The sequence below is a fragment of the Lampetra fluviatilis genome, chromosome 66, assembly GCF_964198595.1.
Source record: "Lampetra fluviatilis chromosome 66, kcLamFluv1.1, whole genome shotgun sequence".
NCBI lineage: Eukaryota > Metazoa > Chordata > Hyperoartia > Petromyzontiformes > Petromyzontidae > Lampetra > Lampetra fluviatilis.
The window spans coordinates 5,268,272-5,286,369 of NC_136340.1; the positions used below are offsets into that span (position 1 = coordinate 5,268,272).

Below are 18,098 nucleotides of genomic sequence, written 5' to 3' on the forward strand. Positions count from 1 at the left end.
GAAATGGATCTCAAGGATCTCAGCGGTGCCGACTGCGGGTCTCTTTGACTCGGCCATCTTGACCCCCCACCACCACCACCACCCCCCACCACCACCACCACCCTCCACCACCCACACCCCCCACCACCCCCCCACCACCACCCCCCCACCCACCACCACCACTCACCACCCCCCCACCACCACCCCCCCACCACCACCCCCCCCACCCACCACCCCCACCACCCCCCACAATAGCCACCCGGCCACCGTCACAACGCATCTCCCACTCACCTTGGCATCCTGACGACGTCCCGAGCCGGAACCACAGGAGTGCGAGCAAAAGGAGGAGGTGGTGGAGGTGGTGGAGGTGGTGGAGGTGGAGGAGGTGGTGGAGGTGGTGGAGGTGGAGGAGGTGGTGGAGGTGGTGGAGGTGGAGGAGGTGGAGGAGGAGGTGGTAGAGGAGGTGGAGGTGGAGGAGACGGAGGTGGAGGTGGTGGTGGTGGAGATGGAGGTGGTGGAGGTGGAGAGGAGGAGGTGGTAGAGGAGGTGGAGGTGGTGGTGGAGGTGGTGGAGGTGGAGGAGGAGGAGGTGGTGGAGGTGGAGGTGGTGGAGGTGGTGGAGGTGGAGGAGGTGGTGGAGGTGGAGGAGGAGGTGGTGGAGGTGGTGGTAGAGGAGGTGGAGGTGGAGGAGGAGGTGGAGGTGGTGGTGGAGGTGGTGGAGATGGAGGAGGTGGTGGAGGTGGAGGAGGAGGTGGTAGAGGAGGTGGTGGTGGAGGTGGTGGTGGAGGTGGAGGAGGAGGAGGTGGTGGAGGTGAAGGAGGAGGTGGTGGAGGTGGTGGAGGTGGAGGAGGTGGAGGAGGTGGTGGTGGTGGAGGAGGAGGTGGTGGAGGTGGTGGAGGTGGAGGAGGTGGTGGAGGTGGAGGAGGTGGTGGAGGTGGAGGAGGAGGTGGTGGAGGTGGTGGAGGTGGAGGAGGAGGAGGTGGAGGTGGTGGTGGAGGTGGTGGAGGTGGTGTAGGTGGAGGAGGTGGTGGAGGTGGTAGAGGTGGTGGTGGTGGTGGAGGTGGTGGTGGAGGTAGTGGAGGTGGTGGAAGGTGGTGGAGGTGGAGGAGGTGGAGGTGGTGGTGGAGGTGGTGGAGGTGGTGGAGGTGGTGGAGGTGGTGGAGATGGTGGAGGTGGTGGAGATGGAGGAGGTGGTGGAGGAGGAGGTGGTAGAGGTGGTGGTGCAGGTGGTGGAGGTGGTGGAGGTGGAGGAAGAGGAGGTGGTGGAGGTGGTGGAGGTGGTGGAGGAGGTGATGGTGGAGGAGGAGGTGGTGGAGGAGGAAATGGAGGTGTTGGAGGAGGTGGTGGTGGAGGAGGAGGTGGAGGAGGAGGAGGTGGTGGAGGTGGAGGTGGTGGAAGTGGTGGTGGAGGAGATGGAGGAGGTGTTGGAGGAGGAGGTGGAGGAGGTGGAGGTGGAGGAGGGGAAGGTGGTGCAGGAGGTGGAGGTGGTGCAGGTGGTGAGGTGGAGGTTGAGGTGGAGGTGGAGGTGGAGGAGGTGGTGGAGGAGGAGGTGGACGAGGTGGAGGTGGTGGTGGAAGAGGAGGTGGAGGAGGAGACACACAGAGAGGGAACAAAAGAGGTTGACGGAAGGTCACTACAACGCCTCGTCACACCGCCACCACCACCACCGTCACCACCACCACCGCCACCATCATCATCATCATCACAGCCACCACCACCACCGCCACCACCGCCACCGCCACCTCCACCACCACCACCGCCACCGCCACCACCGCCACCACCATCATCATCACCGCCACCACCCACCACCACCACCACCACCGCCACCACCGCCACCACCGCCACCGCCACCACCATCATCATCATCATCACCGCCACCACCACCACCACCGCCACCACCGCCACCGCCATCTCCACCACCGCCACCACCACCACCGCCACCATCATCATCATCATCACCGCCACCACCACCACCACCACCACTGCCACCACCGCCACCTCCACCACCACCACCGCCGCCACCGCCACCACCGCCACCACCATCATCATCATCAGCACGACGACGACGACAATGATGACTATCCCCGGCCTGCAGGAGGAAACCGCTGAGAGTAGGGACGACGACGTTTCGGGCACTGACCCTTCTTCACAATAAACAACAACACCACCACCACCACCACCACCGCCACCACCACCGCCGCCATCGTCACTGCCGCCACCACCACCACCACCACCGCCACCACCACCACCGCCACCACCACCCGCCACCACCATCGCCACCGCCACCGCCACCACCCACCACCACCACCGCCACCACCACCACCACCACCACCGCCACCACCACCACCGCCACCACCACCGCCACTACCACCACTACCACCACCACCACCACTACCACCACCACCGCCACCACCACCACCGCCACTACCACCGCCACCGCCACCACCGCCACTGCCGCCACTACCACCACCACCGCCACCACCACCACCGCCACCACCGCCACCACCACCACCGCCACCACCACCACCACCACCACCGCCACCACCACCGCCACTGCCACCACCACCACCACCACCACCACCACCGCCACCACCACCACCGCCACCACCACCGCCACTACCACCACTACCACCACCACCACCACTACCACCACCACCGCCACCACCACCACCGCCACTACCACCACCACCGCCACCACCACCACCGCCACTGCCGCCACTACCACCACCACCGCCACCACCACCACCGCCACTACCACCACCACTACCACCACCACCGCCACCACCACCACCGCCACTACCACCACCACCGCCACCACCACCACTGCCACTACCACCGCCACTACCACCACTACCACCGCCACCACCGCCACCACCGCCGAGATGTTAACTCCCTCGCCTGGTACGAAGGAGGTCGTGGGTTCCATCCCGACCCTGACGACGCCTGCTGCTGCTGTATATTTGGAGTCTGTGTGTCTCTCTCTCATCATCACGGTGGCTAGGAGATGTTGACTACCTCGCCTGGTACGCAGGAGGTCGTGGGTTCGATCCAAACTCCTGCTGCTGCTGTTTATTTGGAGTCTGCATCTTCTCTCTCTCTCTTTGGCTCTCCTCGTGGTCGTGTGGATCATTCCCTCCGGGTTCCTCCATTCCCACCCCCCTGACCCCCTCCGTATTTAGAACAGAGGTCGCAACCGGGTACCCGATACCCGTACCCTACCCGATACCCAGCTACCCGTACCCGGGTGGGTACGGGTACCCATTTGCGACCCTGGTGCGGCCGGGTACGGGTAAGGAATCAAAACCCGTTTGCGACCTCCGATTTAGAATCGACGTCACGGAGTTTTAGAGCATTTGGCTGCTGCTCTAACTGCCCAAGTGATGATAATGAGCCGCCACATAGTTGGGCAATCATTTGTGATGGACGCGGTCGCTCCTGAAAGAGTAACATTTAAAAATACTTTTATTAAACTCGCTTTTATGAAATGTATTCGTAATGGAAGAACTCCACAACTCCAGGAAGTGGCCCCGAAGTTTGCCACAACGTAAGGGACCGTGGCCAATTACAGCCAACGTCAGTTGAGCGTGGACAATTCGAGCCAAGCCGAAACATCACATATAAAAAATAATGTTTAAAAAATATATATATATTTTTTAGTGATAGAATATGGAATTGTCATCAGTATGACATAAGTATACCAAGTTTGCAGTCGATACCACATTGGGAAGTGGGTTAAAATTGAGTTACAAGATTTGAAGATACGACAACAACAACAGAAAGAGTGAATTCATAGAAAGCGTGTAAAAAGATCAACAACGATGGGGGCGGCGATGAGTCTGTGGGTCTCTGTGTGATGAGTCTGTGGGTCTCTGTGTGATGAGTCTGTGGGTCTCTGTGTGATGAGTCTGTGGGTCTCTGTGTGATGAGTCTGTGGGTCTCTGTGATGAGTCTGTGGGTCTCTGTGTGATGAGTCTGTGGGTCTCTGTGTGATGAGTCTGTGGGTCTCTGTGTGATGAATCTGTGGGTCTCTGTGTGATGAGTCTGTGGGTCTCTGTGTGATGAGTCTGTGGGTCTCTGTGTGATGAGTCTGTGGGTCTCTGCGTGATGAGTCTGTGGGTCTCTGTGTGATGAGTCTGTGGGTCTCTGTGTGATGAGTCTGTGGGTCTCTGTGTGATGAGTCTGTGGGTCTCTGTGTGATGAGTTTAAGGGTATCTGTGTGATGAGTCTATGGGTCTCTGTGTGATGAGTCTCTGTGTGATGAGTCTGTGGGTCTCTGTGTGATGAGTCTGTGGGTCTCTGTGTGATGAGTTCAGCAGGTTCCACGATGACGTCACGTTGCCCCGCCCCCCGACTCCTTGCGAATGCAAAGGTACAGCCCTGAAAGTGCCTCGCTCAGGGACACGGGTCGAGAGAGAAATTCCCCCCCCCCCCACCCCTCCACTATACACTACACCACTCTGCTGAATTGAAAACGAATTTCTTTAGCACCGCATGTTGTTGTTGTTGTTTGGGGTGGTGGTGGGGGGTGGTTGTGGGGGTCACGATGGCCGTGCCCAAGATGTTCAACATACGCACACACAATACACGCAACGCACACACACACACAGCATACACAACACACACACACAACACACACACACAACACACACACACAACACACACACACAATACACACAACACACGCACACACACACACAACATACGCACACACAACACACGCACACACAACATACGCACACACACACCACACACACACACAACACACGCACACACAACACACACAACACACGCACACAACACACGCACACAACACACGCACAACACACACACCACACACACAACAAACACACACACAACATACACACACCCAACATACATCACTACCAACAACCCCCCCACCCCCACTCATTTCGCCCCGCCCACCGTGACGTCACCCCCCCCCCCGCGCGCCAAATGAACCAATCAAGAGCCGGCACCGTCGGGCCACGTGACCCCCGAGAGGCACATTCGAGTGGCTTGGGGTGCCACCTCGTGGTGGGAATGTGCGCGTCACATGTTGCACGCATGTTGCACGCGTGTTGCACGCACGTTGCACGCGTGTTGCTTCGCATGTTGCACGCATGTTGCACGCATGTTGCTTCGCATGTTGCACGCATGTTGCGTCGTATGTTGCACGCATGTTGCGTCACATGTTGTTTCGCATGTTGCTTAGCATGTTGCACGCATGTTGCGTGCATGTTGAACCTCTATGGCGCCGTACGTAGCCCGACCGTGGTTAATCGGAGGTGCGGGGCGGGGCAGGTCAACAAACGAAACACAACAAACAACAACAACAAACAACAACAACAACGAGCAGTTCTAAAGCAGTGAGTTTGTCAATCGAGGAGACGACGGCGATTTCAGAGTACAGCCCAGCCCACAGTGGCATCATCATAGGGGAAGGAAGAGACCCACAGAGACCCACAGACTCATCACAGAGACCCACAGACTCATCACACAGAGACCCACAGACTCATCACACAGAGACCCACAGAGACCCAGTGACTCACAGAGACCCACAAACTCATCACACAGAGACCCATAGACTCACCACACAGAGACCCACAGAGACCGAGTGACCCACAGAGACCCACAGACTCATCACACAGAGACCCGCAGAGACCCACACTCATCACACTGAGACCCATAGACACCCAGTGACTCACAGAGACCCACAGACTCATCACACAGAGACCCACAGAGACCCACAGACTCATCACACAGAGACCCAGTGACTCACAGAGACCCACAGACTCATCACACAGAGACCCACATACTCATCACACAGAGACCCACAGAGACCCAGAGACTCACAGAGACCCACCGACGCATCACACAGAGACTCACAGAGACCCACAGACTCATCACACAGAGACCCACAGACTCATCACACAGAGACCCACAGACGCATCACACAGAGACCCAGAGACTCACAGAGACCCACAGAGACCCACAGACATCCAGAGACTCGTATAGAACCACAGAGACCCACAGAGATCCAGACTCATATTGAACCACAGAGACCCACAGACTCACATAGCTCCATAGAGACCCACAGAGACCCAGAGACTCACAGAGAACCATAGAGACCCATAGAGACCCACAGAGACCCACAGACACCCAGACTCGTATAGAACCATAGAGACCCACAGAGACCCACAGACACCCAGACTCGTATAGAACCATAGAGACCCACAGAGACCCAGAGACTCATATAGCTCCATAGAGACCCACACAGTGTAGTGTGTAGTAATGTAGTGTATAGTGCAGTGTAGTGTATAGTGCAGTGTAGTGTATAGTGTAGTGTATAGTGCAGTGTAGTGTATAGTGTAGTGTATAGTGCAGTGTAGTGTATAGTGTAGTGTATAGTGCAGTGTAGTGTATAGTGTAGTGTATAGTGTAGTGTATAGGGCAGTGTATAGTGTAGTGTATAGTGTGGTGTATAATAGTGTAGTGTATAGTGTATATTAGTGTATAGTAGTGTAGTGTATAGTGTAGTGTGTAGTGCAGTGTGTAGTGCAGTGTATAGTGTAGTGTGTAGTGTAGTGTATAGTAGTGTAGTGTATAGTAGTGTAGTGTATAGTAGTGTACAGTGTAGTGTATAGGGCAGTGTATAGTGCAGTGTATAGTAGTGTAGTGTATAGTGTATTGTATAGTGCAGTGTATAGTGTAGTGTGTAGTGTATAGTGCAGTGTATAGTGCAGTGTATAGTAGTGTAGTGTATAGTGTAGTGCAGGGGTCGGCAACCTACGGCTCCGGAGCCGCATGCGGCTCTTTACGGGCTGCTTCTTGACGATATGTACGTATGTACAGTATGTACAGTATGTACTCAGATGCATTGCGGCTCTTGAAATACTGAATTTTGTACCGAATTGGAAAGAAATGGCTCTTCTTGTTATTTTGGTTGCCGACCCCTGGTGTAGTGTATAGTAGTGTAGTGTATATTGTAGTGTACAGTAGTGTAGTGTATAGTAGTGTAGTGTATAGTAGTGTAGTGTATAGTGCAGTGTATAGTGTAGTGTATAGTGTAGTGTATAATGTAGTGTATAGTGCAGTGTAAAGTGTATAGGGCAGTGTACAGTGTAGTGTATAGAGCAGTGTATAGTGTAGTGTGTAGTGTATAGTAGTGTAGTATATAGTGTAGTGTGTAGTGTATAGCAGTGGCGGCTCCTGCAAAATCTCTCAGGGGGGGCAAATGTCTGGATGATTGATAAGGATAAGGTCCACCCATGCAATGGATAAATTAACAGCTTAAGCATGTAAAGGCAACTTCACTTCTTTAATATTAATGAAAAATAAAGTGACTCTTACAATACATCTTGTTTGTTTCTATCTCACTATTAATACAATCCACTTAGTTTATTTTATTAAAGATTCCACGAGGTGGCGACAAATAACATTGTTGACTGAAACGTGCTTACGTATGATGACGTAAGCACGTTAGTGCCAGCCCTCCCGGAAGCCATAGAGAATGCATTGCAGCGCCCGCCTTTCGAAAAAAAACATCTTTGAATGTAAGTCTATGGGGCCACTCGGGGCGATTCTCAGCCAGAGTGAAATCGCCCAAAAAGAGGCGGTACTCCACAGAACGTGACATGACGCTGATTGGACTATATCCAGAGGCACAGTAACGGCTGAGATTGGTGGTGCGTCGCCCAATCGCCCTAATGAAGAAACCGCCCCTGGTGTATAGTGTAGTTGTTAGTGTAGTTGTTAGTGTAGTGTATAGTGTAGTTGTTAGTGTAGTGTATAGTGCAGTGTATAGTGTAGTGTATAGTGTAGTGTATAGTGTAGTTGTTAGTGTAGTGTATAGTGCAGTGTATAGTGTAGTGTATAGTGTAGTGTATAGTGTAGTTGTTAGTGTAGTGTATAGTGTAGTGTATAGTGTAGTTGTTAGTGTAGTGTATAGTGTAGTGTATAGTGTAGTTGTTAGTGTAGTGTATAGTGCAGTGTATAGTGTAGTGTATAGTGTAGTGTATAGTGTAGTTGTTAGTGTAGTGTATAGTGTAGTGTATAGTGTAGTTGTTAGTGTAGTGTATAGTGTAGTGTATAGTGTAGTTGTTAGTGTAGTGTATAGTGCAGTGTATAGTGTAGTGTATAGTGCAGTGTATAGTGTAGTGTATAGTGTAGTGTATAGTAGTGTAGTGTATAGTGTAGTGTATAGTGTAGTTGTTAGTGTAGTGTATAGTGTAGTGTATAGTGTAGTTGTTAGTGTAGTGTATAGTGCAGTGTATAGTGTAGTGTATAGTGTAGTGTATAGTAATGTAGTGTATAGTAGTGTATAGTGTAGTGTAGTGTATAGTGCAGTGTATATAGTACAGAGTGCTTCAAAAAAACGTTAACACTTACATGGGACTATCGTTTTTAATGGAAAACAACAACAACAACAACGACAACAACAACAACGCGCCTGCAATCTTCTCCAGGTGCTCTAACAGAGCCCAGGAGGGTCAACATTTATTGGCGGCGTTGTTGTTGCAAATCCTCAGCGGAAGTGTTAAAAAAAAAAATTTGAACCACTCCCTGTATATACTCAATAGATAAAATATATCAAATGTGTGCGCGTCCGATTCGCCTCGTGAAAACTAAAATAATCCCTCTTCTTGGTTCTTTCGGTATAGTCACGTAGAAGGAAATTATAAAATAATAAAAATAAACATAATAAAATAATAAAAATAAAACACAATTAAATAATTCTCACGACGTTTCGGCCACAACGCAAGCAGCCGTCCTCAGGTGAAGAACAGGTCTGTCGGGGAGACAGCGTCTGAAACTCGACAGACCTGTTTCTTCACCTGAGGACGGCTGCTTGCGTTGTGGCCGAAACGTCGTGAGAATTGTATTTTATGATGTTTTATGTTTATTATTTAATTATTTCCCTTCTACGTGACTTTACCGAAAGAACCAAGAAGATGAATCCCTGCAGTCACGAACGCTTTAAATCGTAAAATAATCCCCCACGCAGCTCTGTTCCTGGGACTGCCCCGAGCACAAATCAAACACATTCCTGCGGAGGGAGCTGGTAGCAACGTTGGGTTGCTCGGTCAATGGCCTGCAGGGTCAACGGCGGCGTGGTGTATTCCGCAAATATGCCCGACTGTGAGGGCGGGCACAAGCCGGCGTGAGTAGGTTACACGTTGAGTTTTATAAGGGCACCACGGGGTGACCAGCCCCTCCCCACCCAGCCCCACCCCTCCCACCCAGCCACCCAGCCACCCAGCCCCGCCCCACCCAGCCCCTCCCCATCCAGCCCCTCCCCAACCTCCCCACTCACCCAGCCCCTCCCTCCCCACCCAGCCCCACCCAGCCCCTCCCTCCCCACCCAGCCCCACCCAGCCCCACCCCTCCCTACCCTCCCCACCCAGCCTCCCCACCCAGCCCCACCCCACCCTCCCCACCCAGCCCCTCCCGACCCACCCAGCCCCTCCCTTCACGACGGACGGACGGGCACAATAATCCCCTGTGGGCTGGTGTAACCAGGAGGTTCCTACCACTATTATTTTAGATTCGAATAAATAGCAAATAAAAAAAGCTTTTATTATTTTCAATTTATTATTTTATTTTTTATTATTTTTAAGTGTAATTTTAATCGTTTCATTTGTATTCGATGGCCAAATTTTATTTACTTATTTCATATTTTTTTGCTTTCTATTTGTGACTTTACCGAAAGAACCAAGACTATGAATCCCCGCGGTCACGAAAGTCTTGATTCTCTTTCGGACACGTTCAAGTTTCGTTCGCGAGCGGGCGGGTGGGCGGGCGGGTGCGCAGAGAGAGAGAGACGGAGGAAAATAAAGCGACACAAGCCACGTGCGATGATTTAAAAACGTCATTTTGCGTTTCCTTTATCACGTCACGGGCAAAACGCGTCACCCGCCCCAACACCAGTGCACACCCGCTGCACAGAGGTCGCAACCGGGTACCCGATACCCGTACCCTACCCGATACCCGGCTACCCGTACCCAGCCGGGTACGGGTAGCCGTTTGCGACCCTGGTGCGGCCGGGTACGGGTAGGCCGTGAGTCACTGGTGAGTCACCGTTTGTCACTCATTTCCCAACGTCTTGTCTCTTCTCACAATTCAAGTTCCTAGAATCAACCCACCCGCGCCTGCAACATGGCTTCATCCCAGAGGTCGCAATCGGGTACCCGATACCCGTACCCTACCCATTACCTGGCCGGGTACGGGTAGCCGGGTACGGCTGGATACGGGTATCCGATTGCTACCCTGGTGCGGCCGGGTACGGGTAGGGTAAGGAATCAAAACCCGTTTGCGACCTCTGCTGCTGCATCAAAACACCGGCCACTTACAACAACAACAACAAAGAAAAACAACACCAAAGAGTAATCCAACCGTGATAAATACTATATTTGTATTATTAAAATAAACTTTACACACATTCCCCTCGAATCCATAATGGGTGGGGTTTTTCTATTTGGGTTCGATCGCGTAAATATATTAATAATCCGATTTAAAGCTTTCGTGACTGCAGCATGGATTCATCTTCTTGGTTCTTTTGGTAAAGTCACGTGGGTGACCTCTGCTGCTGCATCAACACACAGCAACCGGTTAGTGCTGTCCTAGTAACGAATTGTAAATGTCGTAGTGGGTTTAACTCTCCAACACACAGCAACCGGTTAGTGCTGTCCTAGTAACGAATTGTAAATGTCGTAGTGGGTTTAACTCTCCAACACACAGCAACCGGTTAGTGCGGTACTAGTAACGGATTGTAAATGTCGTAGTGGGTTTAACTCTCCAACACACAGCAACCGGTTAGTGCTGTACTAGTAACGGATTGTAAATGTCGTAGTGGGTTTAACTCTCCAACACACAGCAACCGGTTAGTGCTGTCCTAGTAACGGATTGTAAATGTCGTAGTGGGTTTAACTCTCCAACACACAGCAACCGGTTAGTGCTGTACTAGTAACGAATTGCCACGTTCCGTTCACGCGACAGCCCCTTGACTAATTGGCTGTGTCGAAAGGTGGCGGCGAGGTTTCACGACACAGCAACGTTCACATTGGCGCGATCGAACCCAAACAAAAAAACCTATACCATGGATGACATTGGTCACTAAAGTCTCCATCCCCTCCTACTGCTACTATGACTACGACTACTACTACTACATGTTAAACGGAAATTCACCTTCTCTAATCACACTCCCTCCCTCTCTCTCGCGAGCTCCACTTTCTCTCTGGTTGCCCGCCCGCCTGCGCCTCCGATTAGCACGACCGGGTTAAAGAAGTTCCACTTACACACAACAACAACAGCAGCAGCAGCAGTCGTTCACCACCCGGCGAGGTCACCGTGGCCGCCTGTGCCAGGCTAGGTGCACTTTGAGGCTATCGCGGGAAGTGTCGAACGCCCGCCGGCAGGAGGTCACGGGACAGATCCAGCAGGTGCCGTGGGTTGACCGACTGAGATGACTGGCAGATGCACCACCTGTGCCAGGCTAGGTGCATGAGGTCACGGGACAGACCCAGCAGGTGCCGTGGCTTGACCGACTGAGTTGACTGGCCGAAACCAGGTACACATAAAACAAGGCTGTAGGGGCAAGTGCTGTTAGCGAGCACCTATAAAGGCCGGAACGGTACACGAGGGGGTGGGTGGCCAGCACCACGCCTGACCGCCTTTGTCTCCCCAGTGGCGATGTTTACACACCGCACCAGGTACTCATTTGAGGCCGAATCGACCTAGGGGAGGCCCAGGACCCGTTCAGATAATCGTCACTGGTGTTTGCCGTGAGCGGGAATCGAACCCCGGGTCGCTAGGTTCGTAGCGCTGTCTTTCCGACAGACCTGTTCATTCAGCCGCTGTCTTTCCGACAGACCTGTTCATTCAGACGCTGTCTTTCCGACAGACCTGTTCATTCAGACGCTGTCTTTCCGACAGACCTGTTCATTCAGACGCTGTCTTTCCGACAGACCTGTTCATTCAGACGCTGTCTTTCTGACAGCCCTGTTCATTCAGCCGCTGTCTTTCCGACAGACCTGTTCATTCAGACGCTGTCTTTCCGACAGACCTGTTCATTCAGACGCCGTCTTTCCGACAGACCTGTTCATTCAGACGCTGTCTCTCCGACAGACCTGTTCATTCAGACGCTGTCTTTCCGACAGACCTGTTCATTCAGACGCTGTCTTTCCGACAGACCTGTTCATTCAGACGCTGTCTCTCCGACAGACCTGTTCATTCAGACGCTGTCTCTCCGACAGACCTGTTCTTCACCTGAGGACAGCTGCTTGCGTTGTGGCCGAAACGTCGTGAGAATTGTATTTTATTATGTTTGATTTTTATTATTTTATCATTTCCCTTCTACGCGACTTTACCGAAAGAACCAAGAAGATGAATCCCTGCAGTCACCAAATGAACAGGTCAGTCGGAAAGACAGCGTCTGAATGAACAGGTCTGTCGGAAAGACAGCGTCTGAATGAACAGGTCTGTCGGAAAGACAGCGTCTGAATGAACAGGTCTGTCGGAAAGACAGCGTCTGAATGAACAGGTCTGTCGGAAAGACAGCGTCTCAATGAACAGGTCTGTCGGAAAGACAGCGTCTGAATGAACAGGTCTGTCGGAAAGACAGCGTCTGAATGAACAGGTCTGTCGGAAAGACAGCGTCTGAATGAACAGGTCTGTCGGAAAGACAGCGTCTGAATGAACAGGTCTGTCGGAAAGACAGCGTCTGAATGAACAGGTCTGTCGGAAAGACAGCGTCTGAATGAACAGGTCTGTCGGAAAGACAGCGTCTGAATGAACAGGTCTGTCGGAAAGACAGCGTCTGAATGAACAGGTCTGTCGGAAAGACAGCGTCTGAATGAACAGGTCTGTCGGAAAGACAGCGTCTGAATGAACAGGTCTGTCGGAAAGACAGCGTCTGAATGAACAGGTCTGTCGGAAAGACAGCGTCTCAATGAACAGGTCTGTCGGAAAGACAGCATCTCAATGAACAGGTCTGTCGGAAAGACAGCGTCTCAATGAACACCACCGCGGGTTAAACGGAGCCGCTAATAAAATTGTTGTTTAAAAAAAACAAATTTTTTAAGGAGTTTATTTAGTTTCATAACAAGAAGGATATTTTTATTGCTATCATCGTAGTCGCAGTTTTAAAAAATAATCACCAATCCCTCCCGTTTCTTCCGGCCGACCACGCGACCAGCACGCCCACCCGGTGCAACGACATCTAACGCAGTCGTGCAATCCGGTTGCACGCAATCCGGTTGCACGCAATCCGGTTGCAGGCAAACCGATTGCAGGCAAACCGGGCCCCGCAAATCGACCGCACGCAACTGGACCGCGCAATCGGTTGCACGCAATCCGGTTGCAGGCAAACCGGGCCCCGCAAATCGGCCGCACACAACTGGACCGCGCAATCGGTTGCACGCAATCCGGTCGCACGCAATCCGGTTTTACGCAATCCGGTTGCAGGCAAACCGATTGCAGGCAAACCGATTGCAGGCAAACCGGGCCCCGCAATCCGGTTGCACGCAACTGGACCGCGCAATCGGTTGCGCGGGAGCGGGCATGCGTAGTGCTGTCCACCCCGAATCCACTTGCACCACCGTAGCAGCCTCCATAGGCGCTGCTGCTGCTCGCTATTCACAGCAACTTGACCCTAATGCCTGTCCGTGTGTGTTTGTTGCTGCAGCTACTCGCTACTATCCAGCACTTGCCCCTACAGCCTGTTGAAGGCTACACGGGGGACCTTTGTCTTTGTGTGTGTCCGTGTGTGTGTGTTGCTGCAGCTACTCGCTACCATCCAGCACTTGACCCTAATGCCTGTTGAAGGCTACACGGGGGACCTTTGTCTGTGTGTGTCTGTGTGTGTCCGTGTGTGTGTGTGCTGCTGCTGCTACTCGCTATTCACAACAACTTGACCCTAATGCCTGTTGAAGGCTACACGGGGGACCTTTGTCTTTGTGTGTGTCCGTGTGTGCGCGTGTGTGTGTGTGCACGTGTGTGTGTGTGTGCGTGTGTGCACGTGTGTGTGTGCGCATGTGTGTGTGTGCACGTGTGTGTGTGTGCGTGTGTGAGCGGTAGTGTAGCGTTTAGCGCGACGCTGCGCTATGAACCCGGCAACTCGGGTTCGATTCCCGCTCACGGCCAACACCAGTGACGATTATCTGAACCGGTCCTGGGCATCCCCTAGGTCGACTCAGCCTAAAATGAGTACCTGGTGCGGTGTGTAAACATCGCCACTGGGGAGACAAAGGCGGTCGGGCGTGGTGCTGGCCACCCACCCCCTCGTGTACCGTTCTGGCCTTCATAGGTGCTACTCGCTAACAGCACTTGCCCCTACAGTCTGTTAAGGCTACACGGGGGATCTTTGTCTGTGTGTGTGTGCGCGCGTGGTGACGGTGGTGGCGGTGGTGGTGGTGGCGTCACGATTTGAACATGGGCATGTCTACATAGACCTGGAACGTCTGCGGACGAGAGAGAAAAAAAATGAAGATAAATAATCACAAACATCTCACGGCCACACATAGTGGGGTGGGGAGAAACTTTGTCTTTGTGTGTGCCTGTGTGTGTGCACCTGTGTGTGTGTGTAGTAGTAGACATCGCCACTAGGGGAGAGACAAAGGCGGCCGGGCGTGGTGCTGGCCACCCACCCCCTCGTGTGCCACAGCGCCGGTAGCCTTCATAGGTGCTGCTCGCTAACAGCACTTGCTCCTACAGCCTGTTGAGGCTACACGGGGGATCTTTGTCTGTGTATAGGTGCTGCTACTACTCGCTAACAGCACTTGCCCCGACAGTCTGTTTAGAGGCTACACGGGGGATCTTTGTCTGTGTATAGGTGCTGCTACTACTCGCTAACAGCACTTGCCCCGACAGTCTGTTTAGAGGCTACACGGGGGATCTTTGTCTGTGCATAGGTGCTACTACTACTCGCTAACAGCACTTGCCCCTACAGCCTGTTAGAGGCTACACGGGGGATCTTTGTCTGTGCATAGGTGCTGCTACTACTCGCTAACAGCACTTGCCCCTACAGTCTGTTGAGGCTACACGGGGGCGGGGGGGGGGTCTTTGTCTTTGTGTGTGGCGTTTGTAGCCACCGCAGCAGGCAATGGAGGTTCACGGACGGGTGCGAGAGGCTGGTGACCCGTCCACCTTCAATGAATTGCCAGGAAACCCACGGGGAAAAATATCCAGCCAAAGCTTGTGCCGGAGGCGCCAGGGGGACAGGCGTCTATGACGTCTCCTGGCCAAACCCCGTTTGGCGGAGCCAGGAGACTGAATCTACACCCTCGGGGCTCCTCCAGAAACAATGAAAAGCCACTACGGATGGCCACGTGGAATGTTCGAACACTCACTGCGGAGGAGAGACTGCCACTCCTCTGTCGGGAGCTGGACCGGTACCGCCTGGATCTCTGCGGTATTCAGGAGGTCCGGTGGACCGGCTCTGGCTCTTGCCACCATGAGGGGTGGACAGTCCTCCACTCGGGGCAGGAGACTGCCGAACAACAGGGAGTGGCTCTTCTTCTGAACAAAATAATGAAGGGGGCGTGGGAGCGTGGCGGTGAGGAGTGGGAAGCTGTAAGCCCCAGACTACTTTGGGCTCGCTTTCCCATCAACCGGAGGCGAGGAATGGTGGTCGTGGTTACTTATGCCCCCACCGAAGATGAACATCAGTGGAGGGATGCAGGCAAGGCCGATGAGTCAGATGCCTTCTATGACCTCCTGTCACAGGTGATAGCTAAAGTGGTCCCTCGGGATAGAGTCATCTTGTTGGGTGACTTCAATGCCCGAGTTGGTCATGATGCTGGCACCTGGTCTGGAGTGATTGGAAGGTTATGGGCCAGATCAGCTCAATAACAATGGTAGGAGGCTGCTAGACTTCTGTGCAGCCCATGGGCTTCTAATTACCAACACGCCGTTCTGACATCGGCACATCCACACAACATCATGGATGCATGCCGGGACCAAGCAAGAACATCTGCTGGACTACATAGTGACGGAACAGCGGATGCAGGCCCATGTCCTTGACACCAGGATCTACCGTGGAGCTGATCTGCCCACTGACCATCGACTAGTCATCTGTAAGATACGCCTGCCATTCTTCCACTCCGGTGGTGGGTGTCCATATTCGACCCCATTTAAACCCACAGTGGCCTGATCTCAGCTAGCTGATGAAAATTGCAAGATAGATTTTCGTCGCTTGCAGCTGGGGTTGGCATCGTCCCCCACTCCCCCTGATGCTGAGGGGAAATGGGCGAGGTTCAGGACTGTGACTCATGCAGCTGCAATGGCTGCTTTGGGTACACGGTCCAGACCTCCCCAGAGACTCTGGCCGACGGAGGAGGTGTTCGGGCTGAATGAGAAAAAGCGACAGGCCCACTCTCATCGTCTACAGCATCCCACGGAGGTGAATGAGGAGGCTTACCGCAGCCTTCGCTCGGAGGTTCGGAGAGCCGTGAGGTGCTGCAAGGATGGGTGGTTTCTGAGGAGATGGAATCTGCCTCAGTAGCCCACAGTCACAAATCACTATTCAATTCCATCAAAAAAGTAACTTGTGGCACCACACCTATCACCATCCGTAAGGGAAACGAATGTGATCTGATCTACGACCCCCAGGAACAGGTTTGCAGGTTTTCTGACCATTTCTGAGGTCTTGGGGGGAGAGGAAATCCCTCAGCCCAGAAAACATCACAGGGCAAAGTGGGGATGACTCTGCTGAGGCTACGGTGCCTCAAGTATTGGAAGTAGTAGTCACCCCCTGCGAGTGGCTGGCTGAAATTCCATCTGTTGAGGAAGTACTGAAGGCGATCCAGAGTCTGAGACCAGAAAAAGAGCTGGGCAGAGATGATCTCCCAAGCAAACTGCTGAGGGAGGGTGGCGTTTGTGCACAGACTGCCCTATATGACATCATAACAACAGTTTGGACCACTGGACGGGTTCCGCAGGATTGGAAGGATGCCCTGGTGGTCCCCCTCTTTAAGAAGGGGGACCGCACAGAATAACAACTACAGGGGCATCTCACTCCTCAGTGTGCCGGGAAAGGTCCTGGCAAGGATTATTCAACATCGCCTTGCTAGGCACGCTGAGGAGAGGCTTGCGGAGCCCCAAATGTCATTTCAGTAAAAGGAGGTCCTGCATAGATGCTATATTTTCTGTCAGTTTCTTAAAACAGAGGTGTAGAGAATTCCAACAACATCTACATCTCTGCTTTATTGACCTGGTCAAGGCCTATGATACCATCAGTAGACCTGGGCTCTGGGTTGTTCTTCGTGCTTTCAGAGTCCCTGATTCTCTGCTCACAATCATTTAGGACCTTCATGATGGTGAGCAGGCCCGGGTAAAACTACGTGGCCAGGAGTCAGAGCCATTCCGTGTACACCTTGGGGTGCGACAGGGATGTCCTCTGGCTCCCACATTATTTAACATCTATTTCGACCACGTAGATCGTGAAGTTTTCCATGGCTGTACCGGAGGAATCTCCATCTGGTAAAGATACAATGGGAGGCTGATCGATGCCCGGGTGCGGTCGAAGGATGGCTCCCTATTGGTCAACCATGTTATGTATGCCGATGATCTGGTGATTGCTGCTCACTCAGAGGAGGAGTTGGAGGCGCTTCTGCTGAACCTGGAGCTTGCCATTAAGAGGTTGGGCCTTACCATCAGCCCCACCAAAACTAAGCACCTGCCTGGGTATTTTGTACCATCATACACTCCGCCCCTTCAAATTCCCATTGGTGACAACGTAGTTGTGAAGAGATTTGAGAATTTTCCATACCTGGGCAGTGTGCTCATGACCGGCTCCGGTTTGACAGCAGAGGTCTCACTCCGATTCAATAGAGCGGCATTATCTTTCCATCGGCTGCGTAACGCTGTGTGGAAGCTACCTGGTCTGTAGCTGTTGCTCCACACGAAACTTAGGGTCTTCTCGGCCATGGTCATGCCCTCCCTTCTCTACGCTTGCGAAACATGGACCTCCCCTAATGGAACATCTTCGCCAGTTGTAAACATTCAGGCTGGCCTGCCTACGATCCATCCTGGCTTTAACCAGGCCGGATTGTGTGAGGAGCTCACAAATTCTTGAAAGATCTGGGACAAAGTCCCATCGGTGAGCTCCTCCGGCAGGCAAGGCTG

General features: G+C 53.0%; 1 protein-coding gene across 3 annotated transcripts in view; it reads right to left on the reverse strand.

The window, feature by feature from the left end:
* The window catches only part of LOC144952217 (AP-1 complex subunit sigma-2), a 47,004-nt gene that overhangs the window by 7,168 nt on the left and 21,738 nt on the right, over positions 1-18,098 (reverse strand). The window contains exon 5 of one of the 3 annotated variants that reach the window (XM_078882629.1): positions 14,377-14,434. The exons of 1 other annotated variant lie outside the window; for it this stretch is intronic. In XM_078882629.1, coding sequence (XP_078738755.1) covers positions 14,393-14,434 — 42 coding nt within the window. In that variant the 3' untranslated portion in view covers positions 14,377-14,392. Of the gene's footprint in view, positions 1-14,349; positions 14,435-18,098 lie in introns of those variants that run through there. One more of the 3 variants, XM_078882628.1, reaches the window with a different exon arrangement.